At 42.1% G+C, this 18,105-nt stretch overlaps 1 protein-coding gene across 17 annotated transcripts in view; it reads left to right on the forward strand.

Annotated features, from left to right (window-relative positions):
* The window catches only part of LOC118555206 (uncharacterized), a 71,890-nt gene extending 55,169 nt beyond the window's left edge, over window positions 1-16,721 (forward strand). For 12 of the 17 annotated variants that reach the window (XR_013446887.1, XR_013446878.1, XR_013446881.1 and 9 more), the window contains one exon: window positions 737-3,551. Coding sequence is in view for 8 of the 17 variants with exons in the window: in XM_078070140.1 (XP_077926266.1) it covers window positions 737-852 (116 nt within the window). In the remaining 9 variants the exon portion in view is untranslated. Of the gene's footprint in view, window positions 1-736; window positions 3,552-3,598; window positions 3,847-15,926 lie in introns of those variants that run through there. The other 5 variants (XR_013446874.1, XR_013446877.1, XR_013446875.1 and 2 more) reach the window with 5 other exon arrangements.
* Window positions 16,722-18,105: the final 1,384 nt, after the last annotated feature.

Genomic DNA, 18,105 nt, shown 5'->3' on the forward strand with positions numbered 1-18,105 from the left:
TTTATTTATTTATTTATTTATGATTTATTTATTTGAGAGAGAGAGAGCATGAGTGGGTGGCGCAGAGGGAGAGAGAGAATCTCAGGCAGACTCCCCGCTGAGCCCAGAGCCTGACACGGGGCTTGATCCCATGACCCCGAGATCACGACCTGAGCTGAAACCAAAAGTCAGCACTCAACCAACTGTGCCACCCAGGTGCCCAACAGTGACTATTTTAGCTTTTAATATTTTAGTTAAAAATGTTTTTAGTTCCAAAGAGTTTGTGTCTGTGTGTGTATGCATTGTGATGCACAGAATCCTCTTATGTGTTCTTTCTGTATTTTAATTCAGCTTTTGTCTGACTCCTCCAACAATTTTGTTTCCCTAAAACCTATTACTAGTATTTTTTTTTTTTAAGATTTACTTATTTATTTGAGAGAGAGAGAGTGCATGAGCAGGGGGAGGGGCAGAAGGAAAGGGAGAGAGAGAATCTCAAGCAGACTCCCCACTGAGCATGGAGCCGGACACAGGGCTCGATCTCACAACGCTGCGATCATGACCTGACCTGAAATCAAGAGTCAGACACTTACCCGACTGAGCCACCCAGGGGCCCTCCTATTACGAGTGTTCTGATGGTTGTTTCCCTGTGGCCACCCAGTCCCTTTAAGGTACTGTATTAGCTTCTTACTGTTGCTGTAGCAAATTACCACATTACCATGTGGCTTGACATGACACAGATGTATTTATTCTCTTACAGTTCAGGAGCTCAGAAGTCCTAAATCAAGATGTCAGCAGAACGTCATTCCTTCTGGAGGCTCTAGGGAAAAATTCATTTCCATGTTTCTTGCTTCTCGAGCTGCCTGCATTCCTTGACCTGTGGTCCCATCCTCCATCTTCTGTGATCATGTTACCTTCTCTGGCTCTGGCCCCCTGCCTCCCTCTTATAAGGGTTTTTCTGATTATATTGGACCCACTTGGATAAACCGAGATCACCCCCCCCTCAAGATCCTTCACCACGTCTGCAAAGTCCCCTTTGCCATGTAAGGTAATGTATATCCCCAGGTTCCAGGGACTAGGATGTGCATGTCTTTGGAGGGATATTATTCTGCCTACCACCTTACTTAAACGGAAGCCGCTCCGTGAATGATGAAAACAAGATGGTGCCTGCCCCCGTGGCCCTGCTGGGTGGCAGCTGATATGTCATCAGTTCTCTGTTATAACACAGGGCGGAGGGCTCCCTGACCCCTCATCTTCTCAGCTAATCAGGCTTATATGTTCTAGCCTTAGCATAAAAGACACATTTACCTCCCTTCCTCCTCCTCCAGCTTCTTGGAATTCAGGAAGACCAGTAGGTTCCTACCAAAGTGCCGTAAGGGACCAGAATTACCCTTCCTCTTGGGGTTCTACGACAGTTAATTTTATGTGCCACCCTGGCTAGGCCATAGTACCCTCACATTTGATTAAACTCCAGTCTAGAAGCTGATATGAAGGTATTTTTCAGGTGAAATTTACATTTAAAATAAGTAGACTTTGAGTGAAGCAAAGTACCTTCCATAATGTGGGTGGGCCTCATCTAATCTGCTGAAGGCCTTAAGAGCAAAAGACTGAGGTCCCTCAAGAAAGAGGAAATTCTGCCTTCAGACTGCCTTCAGACTCAAGCTGCAGCATCAGCTCTTCCCAAGGGTCTTCAGCTTGCTGGCCTGCCCTGCAGATTTTGGATTTACCAGACCCCACAGTTGTGTGAGCCAATTCCTTAAAATGAATCAGTCAATTAATCAATCTCTTTCTCTATATGCACACACACACATACACACACACACACACACACACACACACACCTTATTGGTTCCATTTCTCTGAAGAACTCTGACTAATACAGGTCCATAGATCTCCACAGGCCAAGCCCTCTCCAAGAAGGCTTCTCCAATCTTATTGTAGGACTTGGCTGTGGGTCCCACAGCACCTCTCCGATCCCGGTGTGGGAGGTCCCTGGGCCAACTCTAAGAGAATGGTGGCAGAGCCCAGGGCCCTCCTTCCACCTTCTAGGTTCCCTGGAATTGTTTGGAGTTAGGAGAGGAGCAGACCATGGGGATATTTAAGACATTTTCCCAAAATTTTGTCAAGATTATTTTTTAGCCTCATTTTATATCCAGACTTCTGTTAGCTTCCCAGAATTTTATCATTCTCTTATTGGATAACTATGCATCTTTTGTCTTGATCCAAGACATTGATAAAAACATAAAACAGATAAGAGCCAAAGATACCCATCCCAGAAACCCTCTCTGTAGGATCCAATTATTTTTTCATTCAATCCTTCATTTTCCTAAGACTCTGTTTTTAGAAATTAAATTATTTTTGTTCTCATTTTCATGTGGGGAGCTTGGTAACTTTTGTATCAGAGGTCCCACATTTAAAAGAGAAGGTACCTCCCTCCCTTCTTAGGAATCAATGTTTTTCTTCCTGGGGATTACTTGTAGTGTGGCCTGCCACATCCCCTGCCTTTATACCTGCCCCCCAACCCCACCTCTCAATGGACTAACATGCCTTCCCTAAGCTCAGTAAACAACTTCACACCCCCACTCTCAGCTCTGGGGCCAACCCCGCGTCTGGCTGTGGGGCATTTCAAAAGCTTCCGTTAGTAGATCAAGTGAGTCGTGATCAAGTCTGCCATGTTGCTGGGTGTTCTTGACTTGGCTCTAGTTCTAGAGGCTAAGCTCCTTGCTGCTACCTAGAACTCAGTTCCAGTCTCTCTCTCTTTTTAAAAAAGATTTATTTATTTATTTTAGAGAGCGCGAGTACGGGGAGGAGGAGGGGCAGAGGGGGAGAGAGAGAGAGAGAGAAACTTACGTAGACTTCACGCTGAGCGCAGGCTCGATCCCACGACCCTGAGACCACCAGCTGAAACCAAGAGTCTGAAGCTTAACCCACTGCACCACCCAGGCGCCCCTCCTGGGTCTCTTGACTCCTTAGTTTATTTTTGTAGCCTGACAACCAGTAGTCTCTTCAACCAGTCGGCAGCTGGTGGACTTGCCAGACGTTACTGCTCGTCTGTTTGGATCATCACGTATGACCCTCTCCCGGCTGCCATGCCTCAGTGATCTGCACAACACCCGCGTGTGACTTCTTTCTGGACTTCTGAGGTGCTAATCCCTGCCCGGGCCGTTGCCAGCCACAGTACTCTTGGCAGGTGATGTTCTGCCTGCTCACGGATCCCCTTCCTCCCAGCATCTGTCTTTGCCCCATGAGCGGGTCTAGACTTCCGGTGCAGACCCCTCCTGGGCTGTCCCGTCCCATCCACCCCATCCCTGAGCTCCTGTTCTGGTAGAAAAGATATGGAATTCGGAGACTTCCCAGCAGGGCAGCTTCTTGGAGGTGGGAGCCGGGGTGGGTCTGGGGGGAAACCTCATTTTGCCTGTGCTCAACTATTTTAAACTCTTAGTTGTTATGAAAAAAAAAAATCTGATTTTGCTCAATCACATTAGACTCTTAGTTGTTATGGACAAAACGTGATTTTCACATTCTCATTTCACCTCCCCAAATATATAATATCATTAAATTGCCCTTTACCAATGGCTCTTCTATAGCTCATTAACCACAAGGTTTTGTTCTCTTATAAAAGTGTATCAGAAAGACTTGAGAGTGTGAGGCTGTGACGAAAGCCCGTGTTCGCCTGAGCCCAGGAGGAGAGTGGTCAGGAGCATTTTCTTCCAGCTCTTCCCAGACAGCCAAGGAGCCTCCAGCACGTTCTTTTTACACTTTCGTGACTCATTTCCTCACTTGTAACACAGAAATCCTGATGCAGTGCCAACCAGCTATAACATGGTGCTATGAAAATTCCAGGCATGGAGTAATTAAAACTTTATTTCATATATGATTTTGACGTTATGCATTTATAATACAATACTCTAGGGTTTGAAGAGCTGACATTATTTCTGGCTCTGCTTGTTGTGACTAGAAACTGTGAACTCTATCGACCGGTATGGAAAATCACTCCCTGCAAAGCATCCCGGACCGTGGTGTCCATAAAAGGCAATGTGCTGGCCCGAGAAATGGCATGATTTCATAACTAACCTGTGAGCCTAGCTGCCCCCTTCACATCTAAAAGCACGCTTGCACAGAGGGGAGAAAATCTCTTTTTTTCACATGTTTTCATCTCATAGCTCCTTTCCCAAGTCTTGCAGTTAAAAAGAAATTTATTTCTCCCTAGGCGTATTATCGCTCCTGGAGGAAGAATCTTTCATAGTCATACAGTGTAGCCTCTCTCCTAATGCAGAAATCCCATCTACAAAATTGATAGATGACCTGCCAAGGATTAATTTATTAATTCAGGCATCGACTGCTTACTGCGTTGCTAGACATTGAGCCAGGACCCCCTCATTGGCAAAGACTGAGATAACCATCCACGTGCAAGTGGTTTATTTGAGAGAGGGTCCTAGGAGATACAAGGACATGGGGACTGTGTGACAAGGAAGGGGAGGAAGGCGACAAAGCCTCCATTACCGAGCAAGTGACCACTGTGGGCAAACAGAGCTCAGTCCCACCAAGGAACTTGAAAACCATGGCTTAGAATTCACCCAACCAAGGGGCAAGGGAGCTGGGATATTTATTTGCCAGGTCTCCATTTGTCATTGTCTCCGGGTGCTTTCAGGGAAATTAATTGTCCAACACTTCTGACTTCCCTGTGCACACTTTCCCAAGGCCAGAAAAAACCTTCAAGTGGATAGTTTCAGGAGTCAGTGGTAAGTAGCGTTTGACTTCGGAAGTGAATGCCGAGGGGTTTGGCGTGGGGGACACCCAGAGCTTCTGCTTCGTACATGAAGACAGATTTAAGATCCCCTTTTTACCTCCCTCCTTTTGACCTGAAGGAGGGAACAGGACATGCACTCCTTGAACCCAGTGGCCCAGGGTAGGGAGGGCTACAAGAAAATAGGGGAAAACACCAGAGTAATGGGTGTGACAAGTCTAAGGGAACATATGCAAAACCTGAGTCAAACTGGGGTGAAGATGAGCAGTGAGAAGAGCAACAGCTCTAGATGACATCAGGCCTTGACTAGTCGCCGGTAGCCCAAAGGATGAGGCTGGAATGACATGGAAATACTAGCCTTCCCACAAGCGTCAGGCGGTGCCCCGGGGGAGAAAAACTTGATACAGAGTGAAATCTTGGGCAAAGGGGTTGGAAGGAAGCAGGTGAGCTGGCCAGGGCTTCCAGCTCTTCCTTCGTCCCTAGGGAGAGCAAGCTGCAAACATGAGTGTCGAGGGGCCAGGCAGGAGGGCCGGCAGGGTAGGCTCACCGGGGGCATGAAAGGTGCAAAACTGGATGGCAGCGCTCTCACTGGACCTGCACCGTCTCCTGCCAGTTACCTGGGCCAATGCAGGGAATGCCAAGACTGGCCCAAGCCCACCGGCTTGCTGGGAGGACTCACTAAAATCCAGCAGGGTTGTAAGCTGTTTTGGCTGTGAGACATGGGAAGGGTGCTGGGCCAAGTGGGGTTGACCTTCCAAGGTAAGGCAGCTTGGAGTGAAGCTTGGAGTGAAGCACTCTCCTTTTTAGGATGTTTTTCTCTGGGTTGGACTGAAATTTACCTCCCTTGAACTTTTCCCTGGTCCTAGTGCTCCCCTTTGGAATTCCTTGATCAGTCCCAAGAAAGTTTGTGTCAACATAGTACCAGGCTCATGGCAGCCAATAAAAACTCCCCTTTGGGCAGGTGCTTATGCATTGTGAGATATTAGGAAGGTTATGGCAAAAACGTGCCTAATATCCCTTCTCCTGGTTTCAGCTAGCCTGTTCTGTTCCAGATATTTCCAGAGAATGCAACGCTGCCGTGGACGCACGTAGGGTATGTAGTGCTTTACTGCCAAGCTCCTCATCCCCAACCTTCTATGTCCCTTCTCCAGCTCACAATTCAAGGCACCACCTCAAACAGCAGTGTCTTTCTCCTTTCCTTTGGTCTGCCCTTACAAACCCATCACTGGGATTTCTCTCCATTGTGATGTGCATCCTCTTACAGAAATTTAAACAGACTGAACATTTGTTTGGGTCATCTCTCTTTGAAAGAAATGTATCTTGCTACCCTATGAACCCGCCATGTGGATCAAGAAGGGCTTTAATTTATTTTATGTGAACTGAAACTTAAAGCATAAGGAACTTTTAGATGGAAATGCTCTCTATGATAGGTGACAAGGCACGGTAACAATAAATAAAGGTGCCATCTCATTCAACCCAAACCAAAAGAAAAACAAACAAACAAAATAACTGTCATTGTTTTAACCAGAGCAGCATCTTTAAGAATGAATAACAAAGATGCACACATATTGTCAGTCTGCCTGTGGTCACTTTGGCAAATTTGTATAAATGAGACTCTTACATCCTAATTGGGATTTGAAACATGGCTCCTTTTAAAACTGACATAAGCCTTTTATTGTTCACTCGGCTTTATGGTACCACTCAACTACAGACAGGGGACAATTAGAATAACCTAGAAATTATGGAAGGAAATTGGAAAGTTTGGCTAAAAGAGTTTGTGTCTTTTGAGCCAAACATTTCCTGTGTCATTTTAGTTGCATATTTATGGATTTCTGAGAAATTAAAAATAATGTGCTCTTATTACAGCAGACACCCACACCAAAGAGAAAGGACAAGCCACACCAAAGAGAAGAAGAGCAAGAATGAAAATTGCACAAAAAAGAACTCAAGAGGGAGGGGTAGGATTACTTTTCCTGCCCAACCAAAAAGGATCAGAAGAAATGGGGTTCTCTCAGTCTAGAGAATAATCCCCCCCCTTTTTTTTTCAGTTCACAGGTGGTTATCACCAGTTCTCCTCATTTTACTAGAATTTCTAATCGCATTAAATATCTCAGCAGCGGGGCACCTGGGTGGCTCAGTCGGTTTAGCATCTGCCTTTGGCTCAGGTCATGGTCCCAGGGTCCTGGGATGGAGCCCTGCTTTGGGCTCCCTGCTCAGCGGGGAGCCTGCTTCTCCCTCTCCCTCCACTCTGCCCAACCCCTCATGCTCTCTCTCAAATAAATAAATAAAATCTTAAAAAAAAAATCTCAGCAGTGAATTTCCAATCATAGTTACCATTAACAGTATAGTTTAAAAACTTCTACCTGGAGAATTTCTATACACACACTTTCTCCAAGTTTAAGTGTATATAATTTTTATATATTATATAGTGTAAATATATAAACAGGAATATATATATTTGACAAATACTTCCTTTTTCCTTGATATTATTGATGCTCTGACTATATGTTCATTTAATGTGAATATATTTCTTTTACAAACACCATTTCTTCTTTTCCCATTTTAACTGGGAACTCCATTTCCATTAATTCCCATTCTACCAAAAAAGAAACCATTTTTAAAGTTAGGCTAAACATATTTTTTCTTTTGATCCTCTTAATAACTGACATACAAGTAGGTTATGTCCTACTTCCAGAAGACAGCCTGTGCGCGCTGAAGAATACACAGAAGGGAGTTGACTTAAAAAAAGTCCTTTGTCATTCTCTATTTTTTAAAGTATTGAAAATATTAAAAATTGTTGCCTACAGATGATTTTGCTTCTTCCAGAGTAAATAAATGTGGATTTATGGTGAAACCTAAGTCCCAGAGGAAAGGTAATGACAATTTAAAAGGAAAAACAAGTTTCTCAAAACAAAAACAGAGTGAACTATGGTAGATTTATAAATGAGGTCAAAAGAGAAACATCTGTTGCTAATATTCCTTTAATGCACATAGTAAACATTTCCAAATTAAGTAAGTCTAAATTTTAAAAACTTGTTTTCTGAACTTTCATTGATAGAGGGGAAAGAGATCAGAAATCTCAGCAAACCATTCCTGTCTCATATTTTTCTCATTCTTTTTGAGTAAGGTAAGATTTTTCTTTGACTTTCACAACACTATCAAATAAATCTTACCTAGATTTTCTAAAGCAGAAGTTTAGCATGGATTGAGGCCTGGAATGGAAGCATCTGGGAGCTTGCAGGAATGTTAATTGCATCAATTAACTCTAAATGTCTCCGAGATATTACTTTCTTAATTCTTCTGAACAATCCTATAAAGCAGGTATTTTTCTCCCCATTTTACAGAAAAGGAAAAGTGAGTCTTCAAGAGATGCAGCAACTTGCTGAAAGTGGAACTGGAATTCAGAGGTTCGCTTGTCTCTAAAGCTAAAGTACCAAATGACTCCCATGTGGGGTTGAACAAGCTGATAGAAAGGTGGAGAACCTGATGAGAAAATAGGGCTAAAAATGGGGACTTTCCCTTGGAGGTGTGAATGCATTTGGGAGTTAAAATTTGAAGTAGGTGTTAGGATGAGAATTGCGGTAATCATTAGGTTAGGATTCGATTCAGGGCTGGCGTTGGAGTTAGGATTTTATGGAGTTTCTAGGTGAGGATGGCCCCTGTATTTGAGGTTGAGAAAGAGGTTAGCTTCAGAGTGAAATCTGCATTCAGCACCGGGAAGGGATTGGAACATGGCATTGTTACTTAAACTTCCCTGATGACGAGAATCACCTGGGCAATTGTTGGAAATACAAATACCTGGTCCTTCTCAGGCCTGCTGAATCCCTGTCTCCCAGAGGAAACAATACGGCTCACAGAGAAACCCAGGGGAGTCTGATGATCAGAGAAGCAGAGAAACGCTGGGCACTGGTCACAATTCTGGCTTCCCATCAGAATCATATGGAGAGAGGCACCTGGCTGGCTTGGTGGGTAGAACATGCAACAACTCTTGATCTCGGGGTGGTGAGTTCAAGCTCCATGTTGGGTGTAGAGATTACTTTAAAATCTTTAAAAAAAAATAAAGAATCATATATAAAAAAAAGAAAGCACCATATGAAGAGCTCTTTGTGAATACTAATGCCTGGGCCCCCCTCCTCAATTAAATTATAATCTGGGGCAAGGGTAGGGTATAGGAGAGTGAATTATTATGCTTAAAAAGTTCCCCCAAGTGATTCCAATGGGAAGTCAGGGTGGGGGCACCTGGCTGGCTCAGTCCGAAGAGTGTGCAACTCTTGATCCTGGGGTGGTGAGTTCGAGCCCCATGTTGGGTGTAGAGATTACTTAAATAGATAAAAAACTTAAAAAAAAAAAGGAAGTCAGGGTTGCAATCACAGATACATGGTTAGAGATGAAAATAGATACTTCTCTTTTCTGGATTCATAAAGCTCATCAACGAACTTCTTTTACAGCAATTTTTGCATACTACTTGATTTGTAAATATTTGCGTATCTGGTTTTGACAACGGCATTGTAGCCTTGAAGGGCAGACACTTATTAACTTTATCACCCACATACTTGGCACTGTGATATTGAATAAACATGTATTTGCTCTGTGCATATAGACGTTCAAAGGATATCCTTGACAACTCTGTTCAAGGACAAGAAATATATATCATGGACGCTACGTGCAAATTCACCCGACGGGGACTTACTTCTCTATTTGTTTTATGAATCAACAAGAGTCAATGCTAGGCAGTTTGTTCTCTGCCTGGTGTCTGGGGAGCTTTGGCCCTCTAGGTCATTGTCTTGACCAGTGCCAGGAATGGCTTGTGGGTCTTTCTGAGCAGCTCCCGCCTTGGCTTCCCCTGAGTCCAGGCTGGCCCTTTGTGGTTGCTTGATCAGTAGAATGTGGCATTTGGGGTCTTCCAGGGCTAGGTCTTGAGAATTCTTGCAGCTAGCTTCTGGAGCTCTGGAATCATTCACGGAGCCCAACCACTATGAGACCACCATTCTCAAGAGAACGCAGGGAGAGTTCCTGAAATAACATGAAGAGACAGCTGGCCAGCCCCCAAAGCATCTCTAGACAAGAAGAATGCCAAAAGATTCAAAGCCCTCTTTAATTCGCCAAAGCACATCATTTCAAAAATGTCACTATGATGCCTTATCTATAATATAAAGAAAAATAAAACTTCTTTATAATAAAATAATATGTATTTCAGTGTTTAATGCCTCAGGTAAAGCACAAAACTGTAGGCAAAAGGAAGAATGGATGTGGATGTAAAATCACGGAAGAATACAAAACTGCAAATTCAGGCACTCACAGGCGTGTGGTGCTGGCAACCGAAATACCACAGGTAGGATTGCCTTTGGTGACCTTTGGAGAGAATAAAGACGGTTGTGTATAGTTCTAAACAAAATAAAGTGCACTATCTCTTGATTTTTACATGTTAAGTGAATTCCTGGAAAATTCAGTATGTATTTAAAACAGTATTAAACCTGTCTTGTGTCTAGGAGTTCTGGTGTTGGGTAAATGGGATTGGGAAAGACCAGAATTTGAACTACCACCAAACTGCCAGTGAGTTTCCTATTTTTGCCCCTTCTAGGATATCCCTACCTGGACTCAAGGTAGTCTGAAACGTAGAAGTGGGCCCCGTCATGGACAGAAAGAGCTCCAGGAAAAACCTCTCTAGTTCTGGCTGAAGCAACTGGAAGGGGGATTCCGAAGAGTCAGAATTTGAGGGAGAAATACCCTGTTTTCCTTCTTTCTCCATTCTCTCGAGCCCCAGCCCTCAGGCAACCCCAGTCACCCAGCAGCGTACGAGCCCGCAAGTATCTAACATCTAGGAGGGGGAGCCTTCCTCTTTAATCAGAGAAGCTAATTTCTCAGCTTTCAAAATGGAGGACCACAAACGGGAACCGCAGGGAACTAGAAAGTACAGGCATCATGGCGGGAAGGGAACACCTCAGGAAAGTTCATGAACTCCTGGGCTTACCTCTGAGCTGCACGGGCATGGATCTGACCCTAAACATCGTACTAAAAACTTTGAGAACTGAACTATGGGGTAGAAACCACCTAGGTCCCAGACCGGCCACTAAGTGATGTATACATGGGACAGAATCCAAATAGCACAGCAAAGATTTTGAAAATGGAAAGTGACGTTGGAAAAACTTTGGAAACAGAAAAAGCAATGGAACAAAAAAGAGAGCTTATACGTAGACCCACATAAATATGGTCATTTTCAGCAAAGGAGCAAAGGAAAGTCAATGGAGAAAAGATAATCTTTTTAGTAAGTGGTATTGGGCCAGTTGGTCAGCCCATATGCACCAAAGAAACAGAAGAAGAAGAAGGAAGAAGAAGAAAGAAGAAGAAAGAAGAAGAAAGAAGAAGAAAGAAGAAGAAAGAAAGAAGAAAGAAAGAAGAAAGAAAGAAGAAAGAAGAAAGAAGAAGAAGAATCTAACCCTCACAACTTATACAAAAATTAGCTCAAAATGGATTATAAATCTAAGTGTAAAACACAAACCTATGAAAATCTTAGAAGTCAACATAATCTTTGTGATCTGGAGTTAGGCAGAGTTCTTTTACATGACGTCAAAAACATAATCCATTAAAGAAAAAATGAGTAGATTAGACTTCATCAAAATTCTACAAAAGACCCTATTAAGAGAAGAAAAAAAACTGTAGACTTGGAGCAAATATTTTCAAATTGCACATCTAGTAAAGGACCTATATCCAGAATGTATAAAGAACTCTCAACACTCAACAGTGAGAAAATGAAAAACCCAACTTACACATGCACCAAAGACTCGAACACTTCACTACAGAGGATATAAGCAGATGGCAAATGAGTAGATGAAAATCTATGTATGTGTTAAAATTATGCACCCCCCAAATCACATTAATGTTAATTTAAAAAATACGATGAAAAATACTTTGCTGTTTATTTATTTTTTTTTAAAGATTTTATTTATTTATTTGAGAGAGAGAGAATGAGAGAGAGAGCATGAAAGGGGGGAGGGTCAGAGGGAGAAGCAGACACCCTGCCGAGCAGGAAGCCCGATGCGGGACTCGATCCAGGGACTCCAGGATCATGACCTGAGCCGAAGGCAGTTGCTTAACCAACTGAGCCACCCAGGCGCCCTACTTTGCTGTTTATATGGAAAACACAGTTAGAGTCTGGGCTTAGATAATTACAAACCTTGCCAAGTGCCTTTGTGTGGTACAAAAATTAACACCTACCTGGGGCAGCTCTGAATCTAGCACCCCGGCTCCTAACTTCAAAATGCCAGTGGCAGCCCCAATCCTCATGTCAAAACGTACAAACAAACTCAACACTCCATAATTTCCCAAAGTATGGGAATTACTAAGTTAGAAAGCTATTCCTTGAACTAAATCATGATAAGCCTTTCTTTGGGCTACTTGCACTTTACCTGTATGCAGTGCACTTTCAATAAATAGAGGTGGTCAATATAGCACTAGGAAACTGAGACGTCCTATAGGCAAGTGACATCGCCTGAAGAAGTAAATAGCATCTCAGGCCAAGAGGAGCTAGTTTTGAAGAGGCAAGGAGAGGCAGGGGGAAGACTGTCCCACCTCTCTACAAATTCCATTACCCGGCCTGTAGGGCTGGTTGTACATCTTTTTTTCTCCTCAATTTCAGAAGTGGCTAGAATCTATTATATACCAGCTTCAGAGGTCAACCCATCTATGACGAACTGCAGATAATTGAGTATTGGATGTACTGGGCCCCAGGGTTGATTTTAATCAAGTGTGTTTAAAGAGATAAAATTAAAATATTTCTCTCTTTAATAAGTTCACTATAATAGCAACCCCAAATGAAGAAATCACAACCCTGTACATGAGTAATGGTAATGTACATGTAAAATACACATTTATTTATAATTATGTGTGTTACACGCAATTATTTGTAATAGTATCTTGGACTCACGCAGTGCTTTTATTAGTTAAGCTGTAAGCGTTTTACGGAAGACTACATACCTTCTCTATTTACAAGATGGAACACTCCCTGAAGAGCTGAATGTGAGTGTGGGAAAACATTCAGCTACAGGATTACCCCAAAGGATGTCCAACTCATTCATATCATTCATCATGCCTTAAAAAGGACACACTAGACCCAAATAGCAATAGAAACTACTGAATTGCACATCCCCCCACGTCAACATTTTTACAACTCTGAAATGCAAATCTGTCTTAAAATTATTGACTAAGCGTTCACAGTGATGGTTACTGTCTTCAAATACATGACCTGGGTTATTTCTAGTTGAATAACTGGACAACTGAAATCCATGATATTGAGTCTGTAAGCCATTTAAGGTTCATCTACATGGGGAATATGAGTCCTGGTGTTACCAGAAAACATTCCATTGGTACCACATCTTTTCAAGAAAGTGTCAGCAATGTCTGAGTGGAGTCCAGTTTATGAAATTTTCCTTTTATGTATCATGCTTTTGATGTCAAGTATAAAAACTCTGTGCCTAGTCTTAGATCCCAAAGATTTTCTCATGTTTTTTCTAAACTTTTAATAGTGCTATGTTTTCCATTTGAGTCTTTGATTCATTTTGAGTTAATTTTATACAAGGTATGAGACTGAGGAGGAGGTTCATTTTTGATGATGTCCAATTGCTTGTTCTAGAATTATTTGTTGAAATACTATCTTTCCATTGAAGTGCTTTTGCACTTCCGTCAAAAGTCAGTTGGGCATGTTTGCATGGGTCTATTTCTGGGTTGACTCTACTCCATTGATCTTTTTGTCTATCTTTCCCCAATACTACAAAGTCTTGATTACTGTAGCTATATAAGTCTGAAAATTGGGTAGCCTGATTCCTCCCATTTTATTCCTCTTTTTAAAAAATTGTTTTAGTTATTCTGGTTCCCCTGTATTTCTATTTAAATTCTAAAATAGAGGTACCTGGCTGGCTCAGTTGGTTAAGTGTGTCTGCCTTTGGCTCAGGTCATGATCCCAGGGTCCTGGGATCAAGCACTGCGACAGGCTCCCTGCTCAGTGGGGAGTCTGCCTCTCCCTCTCCCTCTGCCCCCCCCCCCCGCTTATGCATGTGTGTGCTCTCTCTCTCTCTCAAATAAATAAAATCTTAAAAAAAAATTAAAAATAAATTCTAAAATAATCTCATCTATAGGTACAAAAACTTTTGCTCGTTTTTAAATAGGAGTTTTATTAACTGTGTATATCGATTTGAGGAGAATTGACATCTTTACTATATTTGATCTCCTAGTCCACGAACACATTTATTGAGATAGTTCATTTCTTTCACCGGCCCTGTGTAGTTCAAGCAATTATGAGTAGTTTTATATTTTAGTTTTGGTATCTATGTTTTCATTGCAGGTATGCAGCAATATTGTATATTTATCTTGTATTCTGAGACCTTACCAGACTTGCTTATTCTAAGAGTATATTTATAGATTCCTTGTGATTTTCTATGAAGACAATTATGCAATATGAAACATAGAGAGTTTTGCTTCTTCCTTTCTTATCTGTATGACTTTTATTTCCTTTTCTCGCTTTATTGCACTGGCTAGAGCAACCAGCTCCATGTTGAAGGAGAGTGCTAAGAGTAGGCTTCCTTGCTTTGTTCCCAATTTTATTAGGAAAACATTCAGTCTTCCACCACAAAGTGTAATGCTAGCTGTAGCTTTTTTTGTAGATGGTCTTTATCAAGTTGAGGAAGTTCCCTTATATTCCTATTTTTCTGAGAGTTTTTATCATGAATGACTGTTGACTTCTGTCACTTTTTTGGCATCAACTGGTACTATCCTGTGATTTTTTTCTTTTGTATTCTGTTAATATGACAGATTATATTGAACCAGTCTTGCACCCTTGGAATAGACCTCACTTGGTCATGATGTCTCTGGATCTCTTTGCTAATATTTTTAAAGGTTTCTTACATCTATATTAATGAGAGATAGTGGTCTGTAATTTTTTTTTGTAATGTGTTTATCCGTCCTTGTGCCTATACCACACAGTCTTGTTTACTCTAGCTTTGTTGCTTTCAAGATTATTTTGGTTATCCTGGAGCCCTTGAATTTCCATGAGAGTTTAGGTTTAGCTTGTCAATTTCTGCAAAAGTTGTAGCTGTAATTTAGAAAGGTATTGTGTTGAAATCTGTACTGCCACCTGTTTTTACATGGCCAATAAACTTGGAGCGGATTTTATGTTTTGAAAAAATTTTTAAAGACTTTATTTATTTGAGAGAGAGAGAGAGAGCGAGCTAGCAAGAGAGAGCAGGAGCAGGGAGGAGGGGGAGAAGTAGGCTCCCTGCTGAGCAGGGAGCCCAACTCGGGGCTCATTCCCACGACCCTGTGTTCATGACCGGAGCAGAAATGAAGAGTCAGAGGCTCAACCAACTGAGCCATCCAGGTACCTCAGGGGCTCCTGCTTTAGACTACAGCAAAGACTGAATAATAATTATTGCCTTAAATTTCCCCAAAAATTGAGGCCTAGGACTATGACCATGGGTTGGGATTTCTCATTTCCAAGGGTTTTTGTTGAAACATGTCTACACCTGATGGAACCTGGTCTTTAATTTTTTTTCTCCTAATGTGATATGTAAATACAGAAAGTGAAAGGCCAAGCCCATAGGCAGAAAGGAAGAAAGGAAGAAAGGAAGAAAGAAAAGAAAGAAGAGAAAGAAAAAGAAAGGAAGGAAGAAAGAAAGGAAGGAAGGAAGAGAGAAAGATGAACACTGTGGGCATTAATAGAGCAGTATAGGATTCAAATTCTGGAGCTGGAAGGACCTTAGCAATTCTCTCATTTTTACAAGTGAGGACAATGTGACTCAGGAAGTCTTCCCCCAAATTACACAGTGTCTGATTCATGCAAAAGACAGGGTGCTCATTTTTCTCCAGAAAGTGTTCAGAGCAGACTCAGGAGATATGTGGAAGCTTAAGGAGAGAATAATGTTCTTCCGTGAGCCAACTCCCTTTTGAAAGGATCATTCCTGGCATTGAGAGTGTAATTCTGTTTTGCATATGCTGAAAACTGTAATTATGAGGCATTGATAATGCACCTGACAGTCGGGCTGTTGCCTCATTTCGAAGCCCGTGGGCCGCTGAATCCTCAGTTTACTCTCGGGATTGCAGAGACAGGTGAGGAGCAAAGAGGGATCAAAGAATAGAGATCCAACCGGGGTTTTTGAAGTTGTATTGTTACTTTCATTGGTCACAATGTGTTCTTTCTTTGTGTGAACTAAAGGGCGTGGTCCATCGTTCGATTTCCGCTGACTGCTACCTGCTGCCTCACATCATGTAGAAGTCGCTGCGGCAGCTTGGGGTCCGTGTGGTCCTGAGCTGAGACTCAGCACCCCGGGCGGATGACAGAGATTCGACAGCTGCCAAAGGAGGGCCTGAGCACAAGAAACCTTTCCATCAGGCTAATGAAACCTGTCAGTGACAGCAGGGACCCAGATCGTGATCGCCCAGAATGCAAGAGGAGTGGAAGAGTAGCCAACTGTGGAGGAAGGAGGGGGAGGCATCGGAAGAAGCAAAGAATTCTTCATCACACCCAATTCTAGCAGGAGGAGCAAGAGTCTGGGCCGGTTGTCACGAAACAAGAGAAAATTAAAGTACGGTACAACAATTGGCCAGCCGCTGACTTTGTTGTCTGGGCATTACTTCTAGGGTATACCGTCTATAGGGACTGGGGACAGAAGTGGGTTTGCCTAGGTTTCAGGGCCCTGCTGCGCACTGCCCTTTCCAATGCCTTGGGAAGGACCTAGCAAGCATGTGGCCTTAAGTTTTTACGAAACTCATGGAAGGAGGAGCCTTTAACTGCAGTCTGTTAAGCCCACTGTCTCTCCACCTCAACTTCTTTCACGGACGGTTTTGGGATTTGCTAAGGGAAGGTTGAGCTAGGAATACACCATAGTAACTGCAATTTAGAGAGATGTTTTGGAACATTTCAATAAAAACACACAAGAAACTATAAACTCCTATTTAGATGTCTATAAAGGGTGGCTTATTTTACATTCTTTAAGTTCATGTATTTGAAAAAGGAGAGGGCGCCTGGGTGGCTCAGTCAGTTGAGTGTCTGCCTTGGGCTCAGGTCATGATCACGGGGTCCTGGGATCGAGCCCCATATCTGTTTCTCCCTCTCCCTCTGCCCTTCTCCCCCTCCCCTGCTCATTCTCTCTCTCTTGCACTCTCTCTCTCTCAGATAAATAAATAGAATCTTTTTGAAAAAATAAAAATAAAAAAAGAAAATTCAGCTGAACGTTAATGGAATATGAAACTAAACATTTAAGAGGAGTGATTAAGTCAATAGAAGTTATTCTGACATCAAGAAGGAAAGCATAACACAAAACTTTCAGATCATGCTGAATCCAGTCATTTGCTATGACGAAGGGACATTCTATTAAGAGAAATAAATGGCATTTGGATTGTTTGGGAATCTGATTAATGAAGAGCCGTGCATTATATGAACTCATTGGAAAATAATTTTAAATTCTTATGTATTAAACATGAAATATTGACATTGATAAGGAGAGCATTAAACTCAATACTCCAATACAATGAGGACACTGATAACAGGCTGGCTATTGAAGACTACCAGTTCAAAGACCTTGACACAAAAAAATGTTAAAATACCCTAAAATCTTAAAGTGTGTGTATGAAAGAAACTCTTTAGTGCTTCCTCCAAATTTGATAAAATCCGAGAGAGTTCTAAGACATGACTAACAACTAATTACAAAGTTGAAAAAGACTCCTCTAAATTATCAATAGAGAATTTCAATGAAGGATACTTAAGAAAATACTGAATTTTCTTTCTATTCTCCTTATAAAATATATCACAAAGTCATTGTCTCTTGAAGAGACTATCCGAGTGCATGCAGACAAAAACTGTAGGACAAAAAGCATTTTAGAGATGCAGGAGGAAGTTCATTAAGTGGAAACACTGCTATTTTTCTGAATTTTGTGATGTTTGTGGCATTTAGTAGCTTTTAAAAATAGTAATTTGCATGATTTTTCCTTATACTAAATATCCACTTTTGTGCCTGACATGATATGTATTCATTCATTCATTCATTCATTTATTTATTTATTATTTTTTACATTCTACTCTTTATTCTTTAGCACAGATTTTTTTTGTTGGTAATTAACGTATAATGTATTATTTGTTTCAGGAGCACAGGTCTGTGATTCATCGGTCTTACACAACACCGAGTGCTCACCACAACACATAACCTCCCCAATTTTTTGAAGATCTCTTTACCCATTTAGAGAGAGGGAGAGACAGAGAGAGAGCATGCATGAGCAGGGTGGGGAGGAGCAGAGGGAGAAAGAGAGAGAGAGAGAGAATCCTCAAGTAGACTTGCCGCTGAGCACGGAGCCCCACACGGGGCTCGATCCCAGGACCCGGAGATCACAACCCATGC

The sequence above is a fragment of the Halichoerus grypus genome, chromosome 4, assembly GCF_964656455.1.
Source record: "Halichoerus grypus chromosome 4, mHalGry1.hap1.1, whole genome shotgun sequence".
Classification (NCBI taxonomy): Eukaryota; Metazoa; Chordata; class Mammalia; order Carnivora; family Phocidae; genus Halichoerus; species Halichoerus grypus.